The following is a 26,018-nucleotide window of genomic DNA, read 5'->3' as shown; positions in this document are numbered from 1 at the left end:
TATGTTAACACTTTCTCCCATATGTGACAGCACGTAGGCAGGCTGTGTTCTGCAAAATACTGTATACCAAGCTGGCACTGTGAGGGGACAAGTGGGGACATATGAACTGGCAAGACACTTAAAATCTGTGAAATCTGTTGTCTCCTTTCTTCCTGATAGAGTGAAAGAACAGAATAATCTGTGGCTGTGGCTGCAGAGGGAAATAGTGTAATGCAATAAGAGTGGATCTGTAGGGAAAACACCATGTCTATACTACCCAGGTGTGGGGTTTGACATTGGGCTGATCCTGTCTATTACGATGGACCAACTGCCCATAGGCAGTGAGATCATGTAAGGTGCACTCCTAGGGCATCTGAAAGTCTTGTTTCATCCAGTAGGAATCCATTTTGTGTGCTCTGAGATTGCTCTGGTGTGCCCACCAAAACATGATAGATGGGAATGATCAGATACACTCTGTAATGCTGATGGTCTGTTTTGTGGTTTAGTTTAAATGATACCTTTATAGCACATATTTTTTGTTGAGTAACTTTCCTTTCTGCTTTTTACTGATTAACACTGATGTTTATTCAGCACAAAAGCCTGTGAGCTACCATATCAATTTACTTTCATTCTTAGTAGAGTATAAATTAGATGAGTATGTGTATATGCATACCTAAAAATGTGTATGCACATATTTATGGTGAACAGTCTGTATGTCAATAGTTTGTTACAGTTGGTTTCCTCTGACCCAGTAGAATCCTGGTAGTGATTAAGGAAGGCATCCAGGATGGAGGGATGTCCCAGTATTAATGATTAACAACATATGCTTGGTAATGTCTTTCTTGCCCTCAAATGGGCTGTGACTGTTGTCTTCTTCAGCTTGATGCTGCATTCTTCAGGACCAGGTTCTCTTCCTTTCCCTGCAAACAAGAAGGAGTGCACTGTGCTTAGAGAGGCTCTTGGGGGAATGTCTTCATGACTTACTACTCTAATTATTCCCTGCCTTATGAGATTACTTCAAACAGTGGGATACAGTGTCTTCTAAATGTATTGTTCTCTCTTACAAGGTCGGTGTCTTTTCACTGCATGTTTATGCAGTTAGTAATGCAGGTCTCATTTTTGATATTAAGATGTTACTGTAATGTGACTTCTACTTTAAAGGAGACAAGAATTTATAATTGTTTGCTCTAATTTACTTACGAATCTTCAAATGTAAAATTTGAATACCCAAAGCTCCTGTTAGATATTCAGTTGAAATTCTGTTCTTCAAAGCTCTTAAAACAGAAGACTGGGATCAAAATGAAAAATGGTTTCACAGCGTGCTCAGCGCCACTCAGTGCATCCAGAAGTGGGGCTTACAAAGTACAGTTAACCTTGAACAGTCCACACCAGTGTATTTCATGGAATTTAGGCATCCACAGCAATATGAAACCATGCTACTTCTCCAGCTGCATGAGTGACTTTCCAAGACTGAAGATGACACTGCCTGGTGGTATCAGCCAAATGGGGATCATCTGCAAAGTTGAAAAGTAATGGGATTCTGGAGCTAAACAGTTGAATTTCAGTATTTTACTTGAGGATTTGTTAGGATCAAGTAAAACTATCAAGTCAGGTCAAGCATTTGATCTTTTACTCAGGAATGTTTGTCAGTGCTGGTGATAGGGAAAAAAACAGGGAAAGTTTCTGCAGCCAATACCTCCAGATGGCACAGGAATTGCAGTAATAAGAATTCCGAGACTTCCTTAAGGTCTCCTTTAGCACTAAAATCTACCACAGGTTTTACAGGGGAGATAGAGCAGATGATGTCACTTATCTAGTCCTTGAAATATAGGTACATCACTGGAGGCAAGGGAGAAATTAAGTCTCTAGTTCTGGACGGTGACACAAAATTTTTAAATGTTATTAGCTATCTGATGCAGTTTAGAAAATAGCGTAGTTTGAATTGAATAGTTCTACAAATTAAATTTATTGTACAAAAAGGTATGTTTCTAGAATAAAACTAGAAGGCAAGAAGATTCTAGTATCAGATCTGTGTTGAAACAATATTGGGTTTGTCAAGTCTTCTTATCTCTCTTCCTGAATGTAACTGTTATTTCTGCTCTGCCAAGGTCACGCTGAATCTTCTGTGCAACCAGGATATTTGTCACTATACAGTCCTTCAAAGTTTTTTCCTTCATCTCTCTTCTTTTAAATTCTTCCTGTATTTGGTTGAAGTTCAAGGATTTGCGGCATATTTGTTATGAACTGTTGAAATCTAAGAGTTTTAGCCTGGAAACTTTTTTTAGTAATACAGTCTTGGAATGGACTCGGATCTCAGGATTCAGATTTCTGTGATTGCATGTAGAAGCAACATTATCTCTTTTTTTCTTTTTCTGTTTTTTTTTCTCTCTTTCCCCCCTCCCTCCTCTTTTTCTCACAGTTTCATCTTGGGACAGGCTTAGGCTTCTTGCCTAAACTATTGTTTGGGAAGCCATACTTTTATTCCTCTAATGATTAAAAATGTCTTATTCTTTACAACTTAGTGATTTTTATTTGATATTTAATTTATATCTACCTGTTCCTCTGCAGGCTTCATTTTAAAATCTAAGTAACTTAAATATCTGATTTACTCTTGATATTTTAGGGGCATATTGTTTGATTCTATGTCATGTGAAGAAGAGTTTTTTAGAGGGTTTATTATATTACACACCCTCATCCCTGTGGTATGTTTAACATGTGGGATTTGTTTATGGTTGCTCTGTACTGAAGTTGCTCCATACTCCTGATTATCTGTCTTGCTTTGTTCTGTATCTCCTGTAAAGCGTCCGTGTCCCCGAGGCAAGATGATCAGAGCAGATATAGCTATCAGAATCAGTGTATCATGAATAAAGATTTTTGTTTAGTTTTCTGTTTTTTCTTGATTTATTTCCTTTTTTATTGCACTTAAGTGATTAGCTCATGTTTGAAAAATTATGCACAGTAATTTGAGGTCTGTAAGTGGGTGATATAGATAGTGTAAAATTCATGAGTGTGTGAATAGTGCTGTGTAATCATTTTTCTGCTTTATTTTGTGTTTTCTGTAACTCAGTACATCATTCTATTATCTAGTTGTTCAGTATAACTGTGATTCTTCTCAGCAAGTTTGTTGTTGACAGATTTTTCTAGCCTCCCTTATTCACCCTTTTTTCAAAATTTCTTGGGAATGTGTGGAGTGGTATAAATCATAGCTGAAATTCTTGGAAGTTTCTGTTAACAGCCTTCCCATTTTGTGAAAAATGGCCTTCACTCTTACATAAATTAACACTTTATCAATGTATAAGGGGGTCTGCCCTCTTATCCTGCAGTTTTTCATCCCTTTTTGTTTTTTCCAGATCTTTCCAGGCTGTGGCTTCCTTCCTGATATTTTTCCTCATCAAATATAATTATAACCTAGTCTTTGTGCAAAGGCAAGTAATTTGAATTCTGAAGTGCCAAGACTGATATTTCAGTTGCCAGAATGATAAATGTGGGTAGTGGGCAGCTGAGAAGCAAGCCAGTGGGATGCAGACTCTGACTCCTCTTAGGGAAGCAGCTGCAGGAGGGATGTGTGGCTGTGCCAGGAAGAGCTGGGCTGGACTGAGCCTCTTGGTAAGAGTTCGCTGAGCAGGATTGGAGGCAAATAATCATAGCTGGAGGCGGATAATCCTGAGAGCAGCTGAGGGCCTGGAGATGGGTGGCAACCAGTGGGGCAGGTTTAGCTTCTTTCTATGTGTTTGCAGTTCCTCTCCTCACCTTGTGTAATTTTCACTTTTTTGCTCTTTTCTGCTACAAAGAAGCTGGTAGGACTTCAGTTTGTCAGCAGTTCCTCCTCCCTCCAACTGTTCAGATTACCATGGATGATTTTTGGCTTTTTCTTTTCTCTCTTCCGTTATGCTTAGGGAGTCTCAAATTGCACAGTGGCAGCTGCTGGTGTTATTTTGGGAGGTTCATTCATAGGCTACTTGTGCTATCGGTTGCTTGTGCCGCCTACAGGCCTTTTTAGGCTGTGCTTAAGGGATGTGTAACCTCCTCAGCAGTCCTGCTCTTAAGCTTGCAGTAACACCTCCATGCTCTGTTCAGTACAGCTAGGTGACTGGTAGCCAAATTACACTAGTGCCTCTTCTTCAACTGAACTAGTGAATTTCCATGTGGCACTGTATCGAAAGCTTTATTGAACAACAGGTTTTTCTGCACTTCTGTTCTTAAAACAATTTCTTTGATGACTTCAAAAATAGGTTTGGCCTGGCATCTTTGGTCAACCCCTGCTGAATCTTGTCCTCTTTTATATTTTTATGTCCTTTGTTACTGTTTACACCAAGTGTTGTTCCAGATCATTTCCATCCCACTGAGTCACCTGGTGGTAGTTGCTCTATTTTCCTTGGGCTCCATTTGTTACTATGCTGTATTGTTCTGAAAGCACATTCAGGTATTCTGTAATCCTTTATTCTTCCTGCATAACAACTCCACTATTGTTGTTTATATGCAGTCCTAGGAATCAGTTTGATTTTAGTCCCATTAGCCAACTTGTATGATGACTTTTTCTCACTTAGGTCCCTGTTTCAGTTCCTTGTAGAGTTCCCAGTAAGTTGCCTTTTAATGGTTGTTTATTCAGGAAACTATATCCTACAGATTTGGTTTTGCTTAGATATATATTCTTAAGAATTTCACATTTGTTGGTAAATGATCTTTTCTAATGAAGGTGATCTGTCCTCCAGCTGGTCTCCAGTTGCTTACTTACTCAGCCTGCCCTTTTGAGACTTTAATTTTTCATGCTCAGAGCATCCAAGGCAGTAGATGCCAGAGCTTATGGCACTAATACTCCACATCTGGGAAGTATAGGTCCAGAAGGACACATTCCTGGAGAAAATGAAATGCCATCTTCAGGGACCTCAGACTAAAATTGAAACTCATCTTCTGCTACTCTGAGTGGGTAGTATTTGCAGTTCCCAAAAAAACTACTTTCCTAAAATACAAACTGATAGTTTTTTACTTCTGTTTTTACTTGGGTCTTATTTCTTTAGCATGTTACAACAGGAGTATGCTTTACTTTTCCTATCAGCTTTCTGTAGCGCCTGGGGGACAGAAAATGAGATTTCTTCCTGTGTGTTTCAGATCAGACATTATTGACCATTCATGGCCAAGGATGGCAATAAAAAACCCCAAACCATGAGAAAACATTCAGTAGGAAAGTTACAATCTGTTAGTTTTCATAATAAAGGAGTAAACCTTTATTTCACATAGGCACCAAATAGCTTAATGTACTTAATCACAAACTCTGTAGGAATTTTGGGCTGTTTATTACTTACTTATTGAAAAGTTTATTCAATGTCATATCCCAGTTTTCTGTCCTTGAATTTTACTTTACTCTCTTGAAAATTGGGTGGGGGTGTTTTTTGGTAGTTTGATAATGGCACACTGTGTTTTGTTAAAAATCATACTAAATGATCCCGTTTTATTTTTTTTACCTTCTTTTTAAAATTATTTTTGTATTACATCTGAGTGACAATGGTAGTTATATTAAAATGGTCCAAAATTGGGAGCTTTTCTCAGACCGTCCAAATAAATCCACAAGAAAGTGATCATTGTACTTGCTATAAACAAGCAAGCATCTTTGTCACTGGCTGTACACACAAACATTGAAATCTGCTTTTAACAGATCATGAATCTCTGTGTTGCAAATGAATGTAGAAATTTTTAACTTTCTGTTTATCTCTGCTGGTGTGTCTTGTTATACTCCATGTATTCCTGTCTCAACTGATATGCCTTTAACCTTTTGCGTGCCTTTTACCTTTTGCGTGCCTCTCGCATTTGTTTGCTCATTTGTTTGCTCATTTGTTTGCCTCCAACCTACCATTTTTTTTATAACTATCCTGTGTATAAAACAGGGAAGTCTTTCAGTAAACACTTCTTTACAGTTTAGCTCTGTACTACTCTGTTGCTTTTGAAAAAAGGTGTTTTTTGTCTTTCTCCTCTTCTTGCCACATTTCCTGCCTATGGAAGTTGATTTGGTCTTTTCTGAGCTAATACTGTGATTCAAAACACAGCTCTACTGCTCTGTGGTGCTACATGTTAATTTTGTTCCCTTTCTGATTGGACCTTATTATTAAATCTTTTTTATTTCCTTTTTGTTTTTCATTTCTCCTTTCAGTTTGTACTTTTTCCCAGTTTCACTAGGGTAAACTCGTGTTTAAAAGAATTTTAAAGAAGTCATGATTCTAAGAAACAATTACACTATAGTATATATAGAAGTAGTAAACAAGCAAATGCATGAAATGTTTTGGGGTAAATTGGTATTTAGAGAATGAAAAGGAATTTCAGAAGATGCCTGTTTGGATTAATGCTTTTTGTTTGGTTTTTGTTTTTAGATGCTTTTTATTCTCAGAGCTTGCTATTTGTCTGCTGAGCTTTTTATTTACTGTGTTATGTAACCCCCATTTGCTGAAATTTGCATCTCTGCCTTCATGAATATGTTATTTTTCAGACACATTTTGGGTCAATGAAAAGCTTTATTAAAATTTCTATTTATTTAGGAAATACATTGCTGGAGGCTCCAAAAGAAACAAAACCCTACAGTTTTTAAGCTTTGGCATTTCTGAAGTATTTATTTTTTTAACAAATATTTGTAGAGAAGTGGAATAATAGGATATTAAATTTACAGTCGGAATAAAAGTTGCTTTACAGATATAATTTGAAAGGAATCTAAGATATTAAAGTAATAGCTCCACTATCACAACCTTCATTAAATGATTCACAGGCAAGGACAGTAATGGATTTTTAAGCATAGAGCTTGGCTCAGTTAGAGGTTAGCAGTTTGCATTTGAAAAAACAGGCTTAACACATGCACTTTCCTTTTTAACTGCTTATTAAAACAACTGATACAATGTTTTCTATGAGATCTATGGCTTGCTTTCATCTGTCTTAGCCATGTATTTCACTAATGTAGAGTGATATTTTAGCAGAGTGATTTGGTAATGTCTAGCAATAAGGTGGTGTCTGATCTGGAAATAAAGGTTGTGCATTCGATGTTCTCTTTTCTTACATAGTGCAGCACCCGGGACACAACTAATGAGGACTTGTGAACTGTATAGAAGGTTGGGACACAAAGGAGATGTGCTGCTTCACAGCGGTGCTCGCCCAGTGGCACAGTAAATGAGTATTTTCTTTGCAGACTGCAGCTGCTGCCAAGTAACACCAGAGAAACTGTAGGCGATGAGCACTTACTGTAATTGCAACAATGACAACGAGGAAGCAACAGGATAAAAATAAACACCTCATATTTCACTGTAGCAATGGAGATTTTAGTGTCATATGAGCGATGGGAATCTTCTGTCCGCACATATTTTGGGCTGAGTCCAGTAGAATCTAGTGAAGCATTTCAGCTCCAAAATACGTTTAAGTTGCTGGTTCCTGAGTTTTGTTCTGTGGACCAACACTAATCTGTGAGGTTTATGGAATGAGGCAAACTGAAGACTAAGTAGTGTTGGAGGAAGTGGAGAGGCAAGATAATGAAAAGGATAGTGTGTCCATTTTGAATTCTTTATATAAGCAGTTCTTCTTCAATGTGATGTGAAAGTCTTGCATTTGAAGGCAAGGGAACACTAAAAATCTCTTTCCTTTAATAACTAAATCAAGAAAACATAACATGATTTGTGGATGTTAATAACGCACATTTTAAAATAGTCTATGCACAGTCCTGATTAAATGTGATTTATATTTTGTTTAGCGTAGATTATAAAATCTCTAGGTAAAGGCTGGGACTTCATTGCACTTAACATACTACATATATGTTGTAGCAGATCTGCCAGTTTAAAGTAAGAAAACAGGTGGACACAAAAGACAGATGGGGAAACAAAAGGTGATGGAGACAATTATGAGTGTTATAATAAGCTGTAGTTGCTGTTTACCATCTGTCCAGGTACAGAGAGAAGTTTTGTAATACCATTTTCTATTGTATTGCACTATTTTCTCACTCTGCCTTAAGGATGTAGCAGTGCATGTCTGTATATAATTAAATACCTGAGTGGTGTTGGTTGGTAAAGTTTATTATGGTGACAGAGAATTGTTCCTCAGCTCTCATCTGTGTTCAGCACCCATATTTGTGAGTGCCTGGGACTTTACTGGAATTACAGTTGGTAAGGGGATATCAGTCAATGTTGATCTTTAATAATAATAATAATAAATTGTTCCAGTCTTGGAATGAAGTCTATTCTTGCTGCATTACTGTTTAGACTGATAGTTTTTAGTTTTTTTTTCACTCTGACTACTAAGCTGACAGTATTTCATACAGAGCAAAAGTACTAAGTACATAAATGAGACCACTTCTGTCCTATATGTGGCATTCCCAAGTTTTGCCTCAGTTGGAGTATTCACGTGAATTTGTTTTAAATTTGTCCTGTGTTTGGTTTTCTTTGCCCAAATCATCCTTTAAGTTCTGATAGGCCAACTGAACTCAATTCACATAAGGAAAACGTTTAATTCCCCAGCCTCAGAGAGTCCAGGAAAGTTAAATAATGGGACTGTTATATCACTGTTTCCTAAAAAATCTTTCCCCCTCAGATTTGGAAACATGCTGACCAGTTTCATATTATATTTAGGGTCAAGCTGAACTGTGGTGACTAATGCAACTGGATATATAGCGGGATGCTGAAAATGCATTTTAAAGAGAAAGATGGGTGAAGGAACTACTGTTAACATGCAATTTGGGAAGGCTGGTGAAGCTTTTTTACCTAGTGATTTCCTTAACTTTTTTGGACCTTGTAGTAATAGGATTCACATCTGAGAGGCTTTAACAGGGTTTAATGTAGAAGTTTTACCATGTCTGGAGCACTGCCAGGGCTTCTGACTAGTGTCCTGTCCTGGATAATCTGGTGGTTGCAGAGCAGAGACCACATTGGATAAATAATTCATAATATTACATCTATAAATACATCTACTCCCTGGTATCTTCTCTGTCATCTGCACCTGTAATGTAGAAAGTTAGATAGGGTAGATAATAAATACTGGTGTTGGTTTCTTGCAGCTTAGTCTAACTTCTGAGTTCGAAGATTTCTTAAGTCAAAATATCATATGAATGTTTTATGTGGGAAACTTTAAGCTGAAACAAAGTTTCTCATCAAGAATTGAATGGAAGTACATTAATGAGGTACATCTCCTTATGAGGGCAAGCTTAGTGTGGGGAGAGTCTGAAAGGTGGAAAAATAGCAAGGATTTAAGATACTTGTGTGGAAAGACTGATGCTGGTAAGTTGTGCCATTTGAAATACAACTGGTATTGTGGTACAGTACCACAACACCTTTTTGTGGTGGGGATGCACTAGCAGAGGGCATGTAGTTTCTAGGGAATAGAGAGGAGCCTGGTGCATGTTGGGGGAGTTCAAAAATTGAAAGAGCACATCTTGAAGGGTGGGGAAGACTGACCGTAAGGATCATCTCAAATTTCTCTTGAGTAAGCCAGTCATCCAAGCTTACTCCAGTAGTGGAGAGGAGAGGTAATGCTTTAGATTAGATATAAAGAAGAGGGTTACAGTGAATGTGGTAAAACACTGAGAAGGGTTGCCCAGAGAGGTGGTAGATGAACCATTCTTGGAAGCTTTCAAGGTCAGGTTGGATGGGGCTCTGAGCAACCTGATGTAGTGGAAAGTGTCCCTGCTCATTGCAGGTGGCCTTTTAAGGTCCCTTCCAACCCAAACTATTCTAGGATTCTAGGATTCTGTGATTTCAGGAGTTGATTCAAAGCCCCTGATATTTTACCCCCTGCTCAAAATCACCTCTTTATTCGCAAAGGTAGTAAGGAGAGAATAGTTTTCTTTTGCTTCCTTGTGTGCTTCACTGCTCTTCCTGTTTGCTTCGTGCCTGCTTTGTTTGACAGTTTCTCATATTCTGCTAATTATAAAATACAGTCCTGCTCTCTGCAGAATTCCTGCTACTTGCTCCGTAGAATGTTTGGAAGGAAAAAATAAATCTGTATGATTTATTTACCCAGTGCACAGTTGATATTTGTACTGTGTTACAAGTTGTGCCTGTGTCTTCTAAGTAAAAATGGGTCCTTTGCAGTTGAAAACATGGAACAGTGACTGCCTGCTGGGTTATTTAGAGTGAATGGGCCAAACCACTAACGAAGCAGTTTGTTGTGTAGTTGTTAAACCTCTGCTACAGAAAAGCTTTAGCAAAAATGATTGGTGAGTCATTGTCCCTTTGGATGTGGAAGTGACATGATGGCAGTTTTTTGTGGGATCTGATCTGAAATCTCGTGGTAGTGTTTTGGACTGATATGACTTTGTAATAATCCAGATGGCAGAATTTGCAACTGTCGTGTGGGTACCTGTGGGTCAGTAAGCTGCTCACCACTATGGTTTTGTCTTGGGTTACGTCAGTAGGCTGGAGGTGCAGTGTGCCCTGAAGCTGGAATGTAGTAATGATGAAAATTGTTTTGTGTTGGGTATCTTAAAATTCTAAGAAGGTTTTTTTTTTCAAGTTCACCTTTTGAAAGAAAAATATCACTTTTACATTCATTTTATTTCCCTCTATTTCCTATCTTTCTAGAAATGTAGTAGTTTTCCAGATAAGACTTTTGGAAGGTTCAAAAGGAGTCTCATATCTGATTCCCTTTAAAATTATTTCTCAAACCATCCAAGCAGTTGAGAAGCATGCTAACTTTCCAGAATTTTGACATCCTTATGATGACTCTTGTAAATCACACAAACTCATGGTGGCTCCTTTGAAAAACCAAATCTTACAGTTTTGCAAGTGAAGGGCTTAATAGCCCCAAATTTCAAAAAGATAAAAATATTGAGTCTATCTGAACCACAGTCCTTGCAAGTGGGCAATCCATAAAACTATGAAGAAGTAAAACCTGACTAAGCAATGAAAAGCAATTTTTTTGTGCTGTGGGAAGTTTGCTTGTATTTTCAATTTGAATATTTGAAGTCAAGATTTTTAAAGTGGGAAATACCTGCTGCCACTTTAATTATTTTTTTTTTCCCTAGAGGAAGAGAACTACTTCCCTTTCTTTTTTTAAATTTGGTCTACTGGGTGATTTTTTTTTTTTTTTAAAAAAAGACTTTTTCATTGCATATATTTTATTTTAAGCAGTGAGAGTGGAACTTATCAAAAGACAAACTTTATTAAAGCAGTGTAAATAAGTGAGTAGATGGATTCTAATGTTAATAATCTGTTTTTTGTAAGCTTGTATTAAATGTAGCTATAAAATTTATTAAGAAAAAATACTTGCTGTTGGACTGGCTCTGTGTAATCTGTAGTTTTGATTACTGAACCTTCCAGTTTTATCCTAGCTAAAATATCGATCTCTTTGCACTGATGGGCCATAGCTGACTCATTAGTTTTCCCATAGCTGTACTAAATACTGGAACCTACTGATGTTCTAAGCAGCAAAGTAAATAACTTCCATAATTTATTATCTTATTTATCTTCTGCCAACTGCTAAAGGGATAGAAAAAGTATTATGGTTATGTCCTTGGAAAAAGGTGGCTGGTTCAATGTAGTGTGAACTTCTTATCATGCTTCTTGTCTTCTCCTGATTATTGGCTACTGAATACCCTGAGCAGCTTTTTTAATTTATAAACAAATCAGTCAAATATCCTTAGTTTTGAGGAAAGTTTCATGTTAGACAAAGCATAAAAGAGAGTTCCACACTATACTGAAATGGAAGACATTTTATGCATAAGATCTCTTAAACTCTGCCTGTCTGCGTTAGCCTAAATTTGGATATGCCTTTTTTATGTTTTTCCTCAGAGCAGTTGAAAATGAGAGATAAAAAGAATCTTACCCACATTTCTGTAAATGGCTACAGGAATAAAATCTATTGAATGCATGATAAAAAGTTACTGCACCATAAAAAGCTGTATTGTTCAAGCATGGAAGCACTGTAAAAAATGCTTATGAAAGCATTTCAGACTTTTTTCCTCTACCAGAGTATGAGTAAGTCATAGTATCTTCTCTCTTCTGGGAAAAATCAAAGCAATACCTGTGCAGCAATACAGTGGGATAACCTCAGTTTCTGTAGATCCAGTAGGAAAAATTACTTCAATGAGTTTTCTTCCAATTATATATGAACTTTCATCATCTTGGAAATAAATCTATGCATGAATGCTGTAAGCACGACCTCAAAGTAATACACTTTTTGATCTTAAATTGTGTGGCTTGTGCAGAAGGTAAATTTGCCTGTTTTTACAAACAAGTCTGTTTGCAACAACCATATCCTATTGCATTATCACAGTTACAGAACCTGACAAAATACTTACTCTGGAGAAGAGGGATCTAAATTACTTTTATTTCTTTATTTGGTTCCATATTGGATTACTGTTTTGAATAGAAAAAGATCACTAGCAATGCAGAGAACATGGGTGTCTTCCTACTCAGGAGAGTTTGTTATGTAAAATCTTTTTTGCTGCTGAAAAGTTTTAAGAAGAGGTTTTTGTTCAGTCTAGAATAAGATGTGTCGATGTGGATGCACATGTTTAAAAACCAGTTTCCACATTGGCAGTCGATCTGCTCTTGTCCTTGATTTTCTTGCTTTTCCTAACTTTTGCTATGCTGTTAAAACTCTCTCCAGCTGCATTGGCATTCTGGAATTGTGCACTTCTTGGGTAAGAGAAGTGGTATTTGGGTGTCTTCCAGCTGTGATCAATGGCACAACGTGAAAACACTCTCAATCTAAATGGGAAATATTTCTCACCATACTAGAAATCTTGACTTTCAGAGACATTATTCTTAACTGAACATTCTCTGAAACCACTTCAGAAACTATTGTTTTTTGAAAGAGATGAGTGTTTCCCTTATTTCTTAAGCTACCTATCTAGATTTATTTTTAATGGAGACCTGTCAGCAAACCCCCCCTTTTTTTAACTAGTGATGACAGATTCATAGTCCTAAACCTATTTTTTTCTTCCTTTCTCTCATCCGTTTCAATTTACTTTTTAAACTCTTGATTCTTCTCTATACCAGTTTGCTTGAAGTAGTGTGTGTGAAGTTGCTGCAGCTGAGCAAGGTGTCATTCCATCTGGAAGCTGAGTTGCCTTTACCTGTCTAGTCTTAGTGCAAGCTTTCTGCCAGTTTTAAATCCTCAAAGCAGCAGCTTTTAGTCTCTATTGAATACATGGAGAAAGCAATCAAAGTACTCAACTTTTTTTAAAGAAGAAGAAAAATAGGCATGAAATATTTTTTGTGGTTAATATTATTGTGGCTTCTGCATCAGCCTTTAGTTGTGAAGAACTGTCTTTCCAGATTATCCTTGATGGACATTTGCTTGGGAGAAACTGGCTGTGGTGTTCTTGGGTCTCTTGCCAGCCACGAGCAACTCCCTCAGTTGACCTCCCCTTTCTTCCTCCTGTTCTGGGGTGTGTTTTACTCACATATATGGTGCTGCTGCCTTTACCCCAGGTGGGCCTCCTGTTTTTTGGGTGTGTGGGATGGTGGAGAAGACCCTGGTGCAGGTGGGAGCTAGTTTAGTATGGGAGCTAAATTCAAGCGAGCCTCATCTCGAAGATAAAGCCTCTCAGACTGCCAACTAGTGTTACCTCCTATTTCTCTCTGAAGTAGTGCTGTGCCCAGGCAGAGGCAGATGAATAGCTTCACTTGTGTTGGCTCCTGTGCATGGAGAGGAGCTTCACTTTCAGAGGCCTCTGAAGGGGGAAGAGTGAAGAATGTGCCATCTGTGTTAACCTGAAGAAGAGATAAAACTCTCTTAAAGACAGTGACGGCTATCACACTAATCTACTGCTGAAAAACATACACTGCTCAAATGAACAAAAATCATCTGCAGTTTTTGCTATTTCTGGTCACAGCCTGTGGAGAATATTGATGTGGGGTGGTAATTAAATGGGCATAGGTTGTGATTTTAGCTTGTGCAAAAGGAGGGGGAGAGAGAGTTGAGATATATTTCTCATTGCGAAGTAATGGTTTTGTTACTTTCTGATGGCAGATCAGGAGAATATAGAGAACAAAATGTTTTGAGATGCTTCAGCCTTGGCTGCTGTTGTGTTTCTGGGGCCTGGCCTCTGACTTTTGAAGGAGAAAGGGAAGGTCACACTGCTCACACATGGTAAAATATATTCAACCTTAAAGAAAAACAGCATGGAAATTTGGTCTTGTCATCTCACCTTTTGATCTAAGATTCTTCTGCAGAGTATTTTTAAGCCATAATTTTAACAATGTTATGACATTCATTTAAGCTTTGACTGCCTTAATAATTATGCAGAAAATTCTTTTTTTTCCCTTAGAATAACTGTGTCCTAACTCTTAGAAAATACAGTCACATTAAACACAATGATCTTTATTTGACTAAAAAAGGCCAAGTTAATCAGTTCATTAAATGTCAGCTCAGCATTGACTGTATAATCCAGTGATTAACGTTTCTCTGAATATTTCAGTTTTACTGTCTCACAGTAAGATATTAAGTGCAGCCTGTGAGCAGAGGAGCAATTCTGGTGGTTCCGGAAACTGAAAAATTATGAGGTCCAGAAGACAGCATGTTCTCAGCACACCTGAAGGACTTAAGGGTTCCTTTCATCTTTAAGGGAAGGGCAGCCCTTCTGTCCCCTCCACTTCCTACCTGTCTCCCCTCACTCCCATTGTGAGTGTGGGCCTTGTTTCATGTGAAATATTAGTGGGGGATGAATAAGCAGAATCTTTCACCTGTTAAAAATAAAGAAAAGATCTCAACCTTGTCATTGTTGGAGATCCATAATAGAAGAAAAGATGCAAAGCAGGTGCAAGTTTTCCTAGCTCCTCAGCCACACTTTGATGTGTTACGCGGTTTGGGTTTGGTTTGATTTTGGGGTTTTTTTTTGGAAGTAACAAACAAAAGGTGGCTATGTTTTAAGTAATATCAAAGACGTGTTCATGATCTTCTAATTTGCCAAGTTTTGCTGGAAATAGCATCTTCATAGTAGCCTTTTTGTTCTCACAAAAATGGAAGCTCTGGAATAGGGGGGATAAATAGCAGTCAACAAAATCATGGTGTTTGGTTGTTAATTGATGTTGTATGAAGAACACTTGTTCGTTTACTAAGATATAATCCTCAATTTAGGATAACAACAAGCAGTTCATCTAATTCTCTTGGCTGTAGAAATGCTGGGGAATTTGTTGGTTACTGTGCATTTCTGTTGGATTTTATCAAAGGAAGATTGTGTTGTAATGGTACATACCTTGTAATGGCAGGCAGGAGTAGAATGAAAGCATCTCATTTCTTGATCTGGCTCTGCAGTTACTAGTGCTATTAATTATCATTTTCTACTTTTACATTTACAGTCTGAGGCAGTCTGAGTTTTTAGGATATATTGGCTTGTGTTTCTTTTGGAAAATGTTTTTCTACCAACCCTGGCCCCAAGAATAAGCAAAAGCTATGTTAATCTGTTTGGTTTTGAATTACAGTATTCTGGAATGTTTTTATTTTCATTTAGTCAGGCATACTCGATTATAACTTAATTTTGCTTTTATCCTAGAAATATACGAATATTTCACTATTCTCTACTACACCTTTCATTTAAATAAACTGCATGAGAAGTCATAGTTGGTTTCTTCATATTAGATCTTATAATAATAAATGTAGGTTTTGGGTTTTTTGGTGTGGTTTGTTTAGTCTTGTTTGTTTGTTTGTTGGTCTTATTTCTTATACCTAAAGATTTGGAAAATGAGCTGCAGTGGTTTTGCAGATGAATTACAAAAACCGTTTGTTGGTGTATACAAATAGAGTTGTCTGTACAATTAGGTAATTTATAGTCTCTGAATGTTTGTTTTGTGGGCTGGGGGAGCTCAGCCCTTCACCAAAGCATTATTTAAAATCTTCCTATTCTGTGGAGGAGTAGGAAATATATAATATAAAAATTTAAAAAAAAAAAAGGAAAGCAGAGGGAGAGGGAAAGATAGGGAAGTAAATAGCATGAAAAATTGATTGTGCAGTGCTGTCATTCATGGTTCCTTCTCGTGTTCTGGGATTTTATATTAGGATAAAACATTAACATTCTATTACTCAGTAAAGAAAATGAAAGCATGAAAGTTTTCTCATGGATGTATGAATAAAAACACATTTAAAAAAATATTTTCAGGATTGGGTTTAAATTTGTAGCTATTAAATGCTGTTGTGAGGATACAAGAATAGTATTTCAGGAGTAGGAATGGTACCCGAGCATTTCTAAAGTGCCTGTAAAGAAACAAGAGGAAATAGTTAAAGCAGAAATAAACATCTTAAAATGAGTGGGGAGATATGGGGGTGTGTGGAATGAAAGAAATCCTTTCTCTCACCTAAATTCATAGTTGGAAGTGCAGAGCTACTGATGGAATCCCCAACGTCCAATGCAAAGATAGTTTGTGTTGAAAATGCTGATGTCTGTACCATTGTTTAAACGGTTATGGTTTTTAAGTTGTAATTGACAGAATAAGTTCAGTAATTTACAGTAAATGTTGCTATATCAACATATTTTTCTTAATATTTGCCTTTTTTTTGTTTGTTTGTTTTTTTACTGACTTGCTAGAGAAACTTCATCTATCTCCTTTTACCCTTTGCCAAAACTTCTGTTTTTAAGTCTTGGTATCAGCTACTGAAACGAACAGTCAGGTATCACATGGAACATGCATTCATTCATAGAAAAAGCATAATAATTCAGTAGAAAATCATTTTAGTTGTTTTCAGTGTTTTAGATGCATTCTAGAAAAGTACTGCTGTGTGGCATCAGTTAGAAATGGGAGTAACATCACTGAAGAACTGTTTAATGAAGGTTTCTGTATGTAAGCTTGGGTCTTGTCTGTGGTTAGAGATAAATACTGAACAGGGACGCATCTACTGGTGACTCTCTCCTTTTTTTAATCTGCTATCATACTCTATATACAAGTAAAAATGATCTCCTGAATAAATACATGTTTTAAAATACAAGCTCATAATGTAAATATATTGCAGAAAATTCCTGCTGTTTTAGCAATTTGGCAAGTTTTTGTAATCCTACCTTCTGCATTTTGTGTTAAATACTGAAATTTTAATCTTAAATTTAGTTCTTTTCAACTTTCATGGCTTAATTTAATCTATTTTATGGAAAATAATAGTGTAATGTTTAAGACATCTCCTCTAACCAAACTCTTGCACCCAAGCACAAAACACTAATGAAACTCAGATTCAGATGTAATCTTCTGTTCTAATAGTAATCAAAACCATCATCTAAGGATGTGGTTGCCATAGTGCAAGTCTATCTTGGCTATAGTTTCTTGTATCCATGGCTCTTTCTTTGATCTTAAAGGCAATTTAAACTGGAATGATAGTGTGATGAGTTGCTGGTCTTGTGATCTTTGTCCAAAACATGGAATGCTGATTTTGGCTGGGGTGGATTTAATGTTCTTCATAGTACTGAGTATGGGGCTATATTTTGGATTTGTGCTGGAAACTGTTGATAACACAGGGAGTCCCTGCTGAGCAGGGCTTACACAGAGCCAAGGCCTTTTCTGCCTCTCACCTCACTCCACCAGCAAGGAGACTGGGGGTGCACAAGGAGCTGGGAGGGGACACAGCCAGGACAGCTGACCCTAACTGACCCAGGGGACATTCCAGACCATAAAGCGTCATGCTCAGCATATAAAGATGGGGGAAGGAAAAGGAAGAGGTTGAGATGTTCAAAGTGATGGTGTTTGACTCCCCATGTCATTGTTACACATGGTGGAGTCTGACTTTCCTGGAGAAGGCTGCCTTCCCACGGGAGGTGGTGAATGAATTCCTTGGTTTGCTTTTCTTGCATGTGGGGCTTTTGCTTTAGCTATTCCACTGTCTTTATCTCAATCCACAAGTTTTCTCACTTTTATGCTTCTTGATTTTTCTCCCCCATCCTGACATGGAGGGAGTGCGCGAGCAGCTGGGGTTGCTGGCTGGGGTTAAATCACAACATATGATCAGCAATATTGAATAGTGGTTATTAGAAGGTTTTATTATTTACTTTTTTTTCCTGTTGCTGTGATTTTGAAAGGATTCGTATCTATGCTCTTCTTTTTCCTTCTCTTCACAACTGTTACTGTTGTGAAGCTGTATTCAGTTCTCTCTCTGGGTTATTCTACCCTAGAAAATGGTCTCCTTTAAAATCAACGTTATTTCCATAGGTTTAGAAAGGAAATAATAGATGTAGTAAGTAATTTAGCTGTCTAGAATTTCCCTGTTCAAACTGTAATATTATGTAAAGAATTACCAACCAATAATTTCAACTTCATGGATTTTCAGTATCTTGCTTGAAATCTTGCACGTTACTAGCTGAAAAAAATCAAGATAACACAAACACCCACACCCTGAAGAAAAAAACACACCAAAACAACAAGAACATCCCCCCATCAATACACCCTTTTAGTTTAAGCCACCGCTTGAAAAATTGAAGATCGTGTTATCTTGATAATTGACTAATGTGCTTTAAAAGTTCATAGAGAAACAAACAGAACAACATATAGGGAGTGTTGATTTTGTCTTTTGAGTACCAACCTCCCTATTTCTGTATCATCACAACTATCATGGTAAAAGCTGTCCTCAGTGAGGTATACAGATGCTATGCAAGTTGAAAGGATAGCGTCTATGAATTTAAGCTTCCTAATTCTTAACATTTAATTGAAAAGTAAAAACTTAGAATACTTCACCGAAGTAAAATTAGCCCCACTTGTACTATGTGAAAAGTAAAACAACCCCACATGCTAAGAAAAGAATCTTGTTTTCCTCTGAAAGCTCAGGAGAGTTCTTTAGTGAAAGCAGCTTTGCCCTGCTGCTGCTCCGTGGCTTTGGCTTGTTCTGATGTTCACGACAATGCAAAGCAGCCCATGACTCACGAGCAGTCAGCAGAAATGAGGAAGGACAGAAATAACTGCCATTGCAGAGAAGCAGACTGGAAGTTAAAATAGAGACCACCTAGTTATCACAGATCATAAAGAAAAGCAGCATCCATGCATCTCTTTGTGGTCATGCCTCATCCTAGGATTTTTACCTCTCCTTTTATACTCGGGAGGAATACAGATGGCTACTGGAGTCAAATTGTATTATCAAGAGGAAGCTTGTTGGTGTTTAGAGTTGTGTAGGTGCTTGAAGTAATATGGACAGGACTTCAAAGTCTGGCTGTTTTGCCTCTCCTGATGCTTTCAGCCTTGTCTTTAATCATTATGTGTAAGGGATGAAGTTTGTAACTCACTGCTTCTTCTCTGGTTAGATATTTGTGAGGAAGAGTGAACACTTCTCTCTCCTCTAAATAAATCTCCGTGGTAGGTAATCAAAGTGTTGTAGTCTGAGTTTGGGAAGTCTATGGGGTTGAGAGGTAATGCTTTATGGGTAGGCTGCTTAAGATTAATGGTTGGAAGATACTTAGTATTCTGAAAGTTCCTACGACCTTTTTTCTGAAAGGTGCCTACCAGATGAAAACCATCTCTGTCTTTATGCTTTCTGTGGCATGAAGAGGAAGACAGCTCTTCTCCTTGTCTAAGGTTTGGTAGCTTCAATCTGCGAGCCTATGTCTTCTGTGGGGAATGACATCTGAGTCTGAACTCTGTAGCTTGACAGGGGATCATTGTGCTTGGTGGTGGTGCAAATGTGATAATACCTGCTTCTGTTGTGGGCAATTTCTTGAGGAAATACAAAACAAGTTTGTGAAATTGAGTCCCACATCGATTTTTGTTTCTCAGAGGCGGTTGCTGTTGAATTCTTGGTAAAGTAATGTAATAACGTTGGGAGAGACTGGAAAATACATCCAGGTATGGCACCATTCTTCCTAGGAATTGCAGGATATAAGCAGGAGGGACAAAACAAACCCAAAAAACTGCTAGAAATGCAGTAATGCTTGTTTTAGCTAACAGGACTGGAAAATTGATTCTAACTTTTTTTCTACTGATATTTTACCCTGCCACAATAATGTAGTGCTGTCTTCAGGCAACTTTTGTAGTGAATATACTGTGCTTGCTTTCAAGGGTGTGTTGAGTTGAAATTAAAAAGCAAAGTATAGTCAGAAACAAAGTAACTTTACACTGATGATTTGTAACCTCCAAAGGTCAAATCAAATGTGTTTTGTCTTAGTTGTGGTAAAAGACTGTAAATGCTTTGATCCTGAGTTACCGAGGATTACATATTCAAGTCTATCTATTGACTTTAAAATTGTATTAATAAGAAAATTATTCCATATTAGAATAGCAGAATTTACTGACATTCATGTTTCTAGTGCTGTCTTTTCAGAAAAATATTATAATTGAAAAATGGTAAATCTTATGTCTTAAACTTGTCAGTATCTTCATTTAGAAAACCTTTGTCATTGATTCAGCTTAAGAATATCAGCTGTTTTAAGCCAGAAAACAAAAGCCTGCCTCTTCTTGAGAAAAATAGAAAAGAACTTGCATATTAGCTGTATTCTTACCGATTCTATATCAAAATGTTTGAATTTTCTTTGCTTCTGAGAGCTAGTTTTTATTGTTACTCATTAAATAATCCAGCAAGCCATCTGGCACGTACAAAAGGAAAAAGAAATTTAGGCTTTTGATTAGTAACAGTAGAAAATCCCCGAACCCTGCAGCTGAGCCTATGTTTTATGCAATTTTTATAAACTTTAGTGACTCTAAACTTCCAATGTTTAACTGTTATATAGCATTTTAAAGAGTTTGATTATTGCTCTCATCTTGTTTGATCAATTTAACTGTTGCCACATCTGTATAGAAGAAAAGATGGGCCTGTTGTACTGGGCAAAATGTATGCACTGGTGAGCAGCAGGTTACTGACAGGGAGGTGTGTGTGCACCAATTGGTGCTTGAACTGGTGTTACCAACTGGAGTTCAAATGCAGAATCCCTTTGATATTTTTACAACAACATGAAAACCTATGCCTAGATCATGCATACTATTTTATTTGGATCGATGGCTTATTTGATGGAATAATTCATCTTTAGAAATGGATTTACTGTAGTACATAGTAGCTGAGCAGGATTTGGAATGAGCCACTCAATGTGGATAGCTGCTGTGCCCTCTCGCCTCACTTTAAAATGCCCAGGCCTGTGGCTTGCTCTGGCATTAGGGGGAAGATCTGACTCTCAGCAGAAATACTCCATTGACTTGTAGCTGCTTATGTCATAGTACTTTGGCCTGCAAAGCCTGTGACCCCAGATTCCAGCTGTTTACTGAGCAGAGAGGAGTCACTGCTCCTGCCACAATTGTATTCTTGAGGTAAACAGATGGAGGGGATCTTTTGGCAGCCTCCAGCAACTGGTGATGCCTGCTGCTGTGGTGAGCTCATTGTGAAGAAAAGAGATAAAGCCGTGGAGAATGTCAACCTGCTGCTTGTCAATTGTCAGGTATCTCTTATTACGAAAGATGAAAAAGGGAAACTAGTAAGCAGAATGGCTTGAAAACACAGGGAACCAGGGATTGGCACTGAAGATTAGGGAAGCCTGAGTTCTTATATCCAGTGGTGTTGCACTTCTTAAAATGGATGAATCAGACTCCTGGTAGATGGGAAATTAATGTTTCAATGTAGCTGTTCAAATGTGGGGTCAAAGCAAAGACAGGCAGTGGTGTTAGAAATTTGGGTGAGGACATTAGGTGTTTGGGTGACGGGGTCACAGGGGTGCCATTGATAATGGAGGACATATGGAGGGAGAAAGGTGACAGAAGAGAGAGACGTTAGGATTATATAGGGATGCTGGAAAAATGTGAGGGAGGTCCCCAGGAGAGAACCAAATCAGCATTTATGAGACCCTGTGGTAGCCCCAGGACCCTGTACACTCCGTGTCTGACCTGCCCAGCTCCTATCCTAGACAGTGTAGCCTCCCTCTTGGAACAGGGAAACCATGTCAGGAAACACTGCCCTAATACACCGAAGGTCCCTTCTAGGCTGCACCACTTCTACCGCTGAACACTGAAGCCATGTAGTCTGGACAAGTCGTGCCTACATCTGTGATGAAAATGTTTAGATATATGAACCCATCTGTGGCAGTCAGTCAGGAGACAGTATCTGAAACTGAAGGAGCCTTGAAAGTTGTTTTTGAAGTATGCTCAGTTTAGTAAAGCAATGAAAGTGTCCTAATAAAAAACACAGTTTAATTATCTAGGGAGTGTGTAATGTTTTATACTCATGCTCTTTTCTGTAGGTTTTTTAAAATTCTAATTCCTTACCTTTCTTTAATGCTTCATATTATAAATCTACCAAATTCACATACTGATCTCACACTGCTTTTTAGGTGTATAGTGAGGGAGTTTAGTTTCCCATTTGTTTCTTCTCCGCCTCTTGTTTCTCTTCTTTGTCCTATCCCATTTTTTCCCATGCAACTTTGCAGCATCAAATTCAGAGGTGGGAGGGGAAACAAGATGCAATTGGAAATGTTGCCTGTGTGTGCATGCAAAGACAGCTCATTGGATATTTGAGCTCCTTAGCTAGGAAAACCTTCTTTAAAAGAAGAAATATAAACAGCTGAAATTCACAGTTAAATATAATTTTGCAAAATATGGATGTATTAATTTGAAACTTAAAGTCTTTTTTTCTTACATTAGGATGTTACGCTGGTACCAATAATACTGGCAGTGCAGAAATTAAAGATTGTTAAAAAACCAAAAAACCAAAATCAAGTGGTGGAAGAACATGCTGTGGTAGTGAATAGTATTGTACTACTATTGTGAAGTACACCTCTCTTTAAATTCTTCCTTTGGACAATTCCTGTTGTTCTACTAAGTATTCCATATTTTGAGGTGAGGGTTTTAAGCTAATGCAGATTCTCAAACAATTTGTGTTTGTAGGATGCGCAGCAGTCATTAAGGAGTAGCACAGCTTTCTGAGCTGTTATAGATGTACCTAACTAGTAGTAGCTGCACAGTGCAACAAAAATTTTGATTGTACTGAGGACAAAAGTGCTGCTGCAGTTGCTATTTTCTATAATAGATATGGTTATTGCTTGATCACACAGCGCAGTAGCTGTCACAAACCATTTTTCCTGTTAGGAGAACTGTAATTTTTCTCTTTTATAGTTCATATTTCAGTGCATTAGTGTGCTGACCGTGGTGACAGTGACTTTCTGAGTTAATTTTTTTGCTTTCTTTTATAGTAGATTTGGTATAGAACATGAAAGTGATTAAAATGGCCAAAATAAAAAAATGAAAGTGAGAACAAGTTCAGTTTTTCCTTTTTCTCTCTGGTTGCTTTGACTGCTTTCTGTTATTTATTAGAAGTTTAGACAGCTTAGTGACTGTTTTTCAGGCACTTTTTCCTGAGTAGTGGAGAGATTGCAGCCTTTGTGGGACGATGAACGAGTTGTGGGTCTTCTCCTAGGGAGTCTCCACATATTCACGTGGACTACCTTTTGCTATAAAGAACTTTATGCAATGGCAGTTATTGCTTAAAACATCCTCTGTGTGTGTTGTGTCCTGAACATATACGGCCTTTGTTCTTGAAAGGAGAGTTCTCTGAAGAAGAGCTGGGGGTTGGAAATCTCCACATTCTTAGTTCCATGATGTTGCGACCAGATGGTTGCCTCGGTGAAACCTGCATTGGCCATATGTGGATTCCACATCTTTGTGGACTTCCTCATTAATTTCTCTGGTGTGTTGACCACTTTGTTTCACTCCAACTTTTTTCTGTGCTGCTTATAACTTTTGTGATTTTTAAATGTTATTTAATGCTAAATTTGGCAGACATCTCTTGGCACTGATGTTCTGCAACCTGATGGGTCTGTAAGGGATGAAAGTTATGAAATAGGAATGTTCTTGCGTGGCCGCCTGTGGCCTTCATTGACACAGAAATAACTGAAGCTGGTGTACTGTGCTGCCTGGGGAGAACCTGATGACGAGTGAGATGAAAGTGGTGTCTGATCTGTTGTAGCAAATGGCTTCAAGTCAATTATAAGGTATTTCTTGTCTGATGAGGCTTGCTAGTAGCATAAGCTGGTGAATCTAGTGTCCTTGTCCCAAAAAGGTTAGTGAGATTTGAATGAGTCAGGTGTCCTGGTGCTGGCAGGGTTTAAGTTATGCTGAATTTTTATCAGAGTAAATGAGTTTCTGATGATATGGCCTGCTTAAAACACTTTTATGAAAAGGTCTGCAAGCTAATTTTTACTGGATATTAATCTTACTGATGTGTTTTAGGAATTACATTTTAATACATCTAATTACTTTTAAGGAAGTTTGAAGCATATACCCTGTGACTAGGAAAAACCTGTAAGAAATCTCATTTTCTTTTATACAGAGTGCATCAAAATCAAAGGTGAAGAAGAAAACAACTAAAACCCAAGAAGCCAAAAAAATTTTGAAGAAGAAGTTTAAAGTTAACACAAAAATAGTCTTTACTGAAGATGGAGAGGTAAGATCAATTAAAAATAACTGTATTTTGGTGGGAACTGAATTTGTAGTTTCTAGAAAGTAAAAAATATACTTTGTATGTATAAAAAGATAAGCTTTTCAAAAATATATGTTTTTTGTAATTGGCTTAAATTTTGCAGAAGTTTTCAGCTTCCATTTAGAATTCAGTTTCTTTGGGAAAAAGAGGAATGTTGAGCACTGACCTCTTTTCCTCTTTGTATGTGTCAGATACTTGTATGAGAGCTGTAAGTGACGGTACAGAACTGTATCTCTTTTCTGCCTATTATCTTCAATTTCAGGTGGAACTGAGAGCTGTTTTTTTCCTTACAGAAATGTAAAACAATTTTCCTGTAGCTATTTGCTAAAACACCCCCAGGTCTTGATTTAATGTACTGGAATTAAAAGAAGTCTCTGGATTTTTTTCCCGCATTCAGTATTTCTAGATTAAAAGTTTTGTTAGGAAGGCTAAGGAAGTACCAAATTTGGCCTACTAGTGCTGATGTAGCAGTGCCTGGAAATTTGCCAGTTATTTAATTGGATCTTTTAATAGACCCTGGAAAAATGTATTGATTTTATACTGAAAGGAACTATTGTGGATGCTACTCCCTCTAGGGTTTTCCTGTGTCGATAACCTCACTAGCAAGTGTCCATGCTCCATAAACTTTTCTAACATTTGATTTCACAGCTTCAGATGCTGTGTATGTTGTTTTTCCGTTTCCAGCATTAAGATAAAAAATAAGTTCTCTTTTTTTTTATTCTACTTTAGAATAATTTCAGTAAGCCATAACCTGAAAGAGAGGTCATCTTCACAAGTATATAATTTGCTTTTGTGACTAAATAAAATAAAGCATTTTATATTGCAGGTGAAGGGAGTGTAGCCATATAGATAATTACTGACATTAGATAGAATTTAAAAGGTTTTAGAGGTTGTCCCATTGACTGGAAATTATAATTTCAGATATTTTTAGATATTCAGAAGCTGTTGTCTCATCTGAAAATTCATATGCAAATGTTTTATGTATCTATGCAACGAAGCAAAAAGGAAGAGGGATGGAGGAAGAAAAATTATCACAAAGATTATAGTTTGAAAATCAGCACAATAGAAAAGGGGTGACTTATTTAAGGAAACAAAAGGTTGGCATCTATGGATGTTGTTCTAGCTTTTTTTTTTTTTCTGAGCTGTGCTTTGAAATTTTACTGTTCTATTCCACATACTTCTCTTCCATAAAATAAAAGTGCTTTAAGAAATGTATCTTTCTAGAAAATATAACTGCACAAACTCAATTTTGTGGAAGGAAGTGGAAGTTGGGTTTGTCAGTACCTGGTGAATAACACCCTCTGTGCATTAGGGAGTCCTAAACGTGTTTGGTTTTGCATTTGTACTGAAAGGCATTCTATATTTTCTGCCACATAGTTTCTTTTAAAGAGTTATTACCCTACCAATCCATAAGCAAGAATGATTTTGCAAAGACTGTCCCTTGAAAATGTGTGCTCAAGGTATAAGCTATTAGGTCACAAGATAGATGGGGGTATTTTGCTGAATGTGTAGTCTTTGTCTTAACTTCAGAGTGTCAGATATTTAAGGGAAGCTGGATGTGTTCAGTGTGTCATCCATTAAACATTTCGTCAGCATGAATCATCAAACATTTCCAATATAGTTTTCATACAAAAATTAAAAAAACCCTACCTGCCTGTTCTCTTTGCTTTCCGCAAAACATGAACCTGCAGTCTTGTTTTTTTTGTGTACTGTGATAAAGG

At 37.4% G+C, this 26,018-nt stretch overlaps 1 protein-coding gene across 1 annotated transcript in view; it reads left to right on the top strand.

The window, feature by feature from the left end:
- DDX10 (DEAD-box helicase 10) overlaps positions 1-26,018 on the top strand; it is a 161,258-nt gene that overhangs the window by 72,218 nt on the left and 63,022 nt on the right. Inside the window, exon 14 of the mRNA XM_017831672.1 lies at positions 24,148-24,261. Within this exon, the coding sequence (XP_017687161.1) occupies positions 24,148-24,261 (114 nt within the window). The remainder of the gene's footprint in view (positions 1-24,147; positions 24,262-26,018) is intronic.

The sequence above is a fragment of the Lepidothrix coronata genome, unplaced genomic scaffold (genome assembly GCF_001604755.1).
Source record: "Lepidothrix coronata isolate B3197 unplaced genomic scaffold, Lepidothrix_coronata-1.0 Scaffold194, whole genome shotgun sequence".
In the NCBI taxonomy this organism is placed as follows: domain Eukaryota; kingdom Metazoa; phylum Chordata; class Aves; order Passeriformes; family Pipridae; genus Lepidothrix; species Lepidothrix coronata.
Note: the sequence above shows the minus strand (reverse complement) of the source record. Positions and strands in the feature narration are given on the sequence as shown.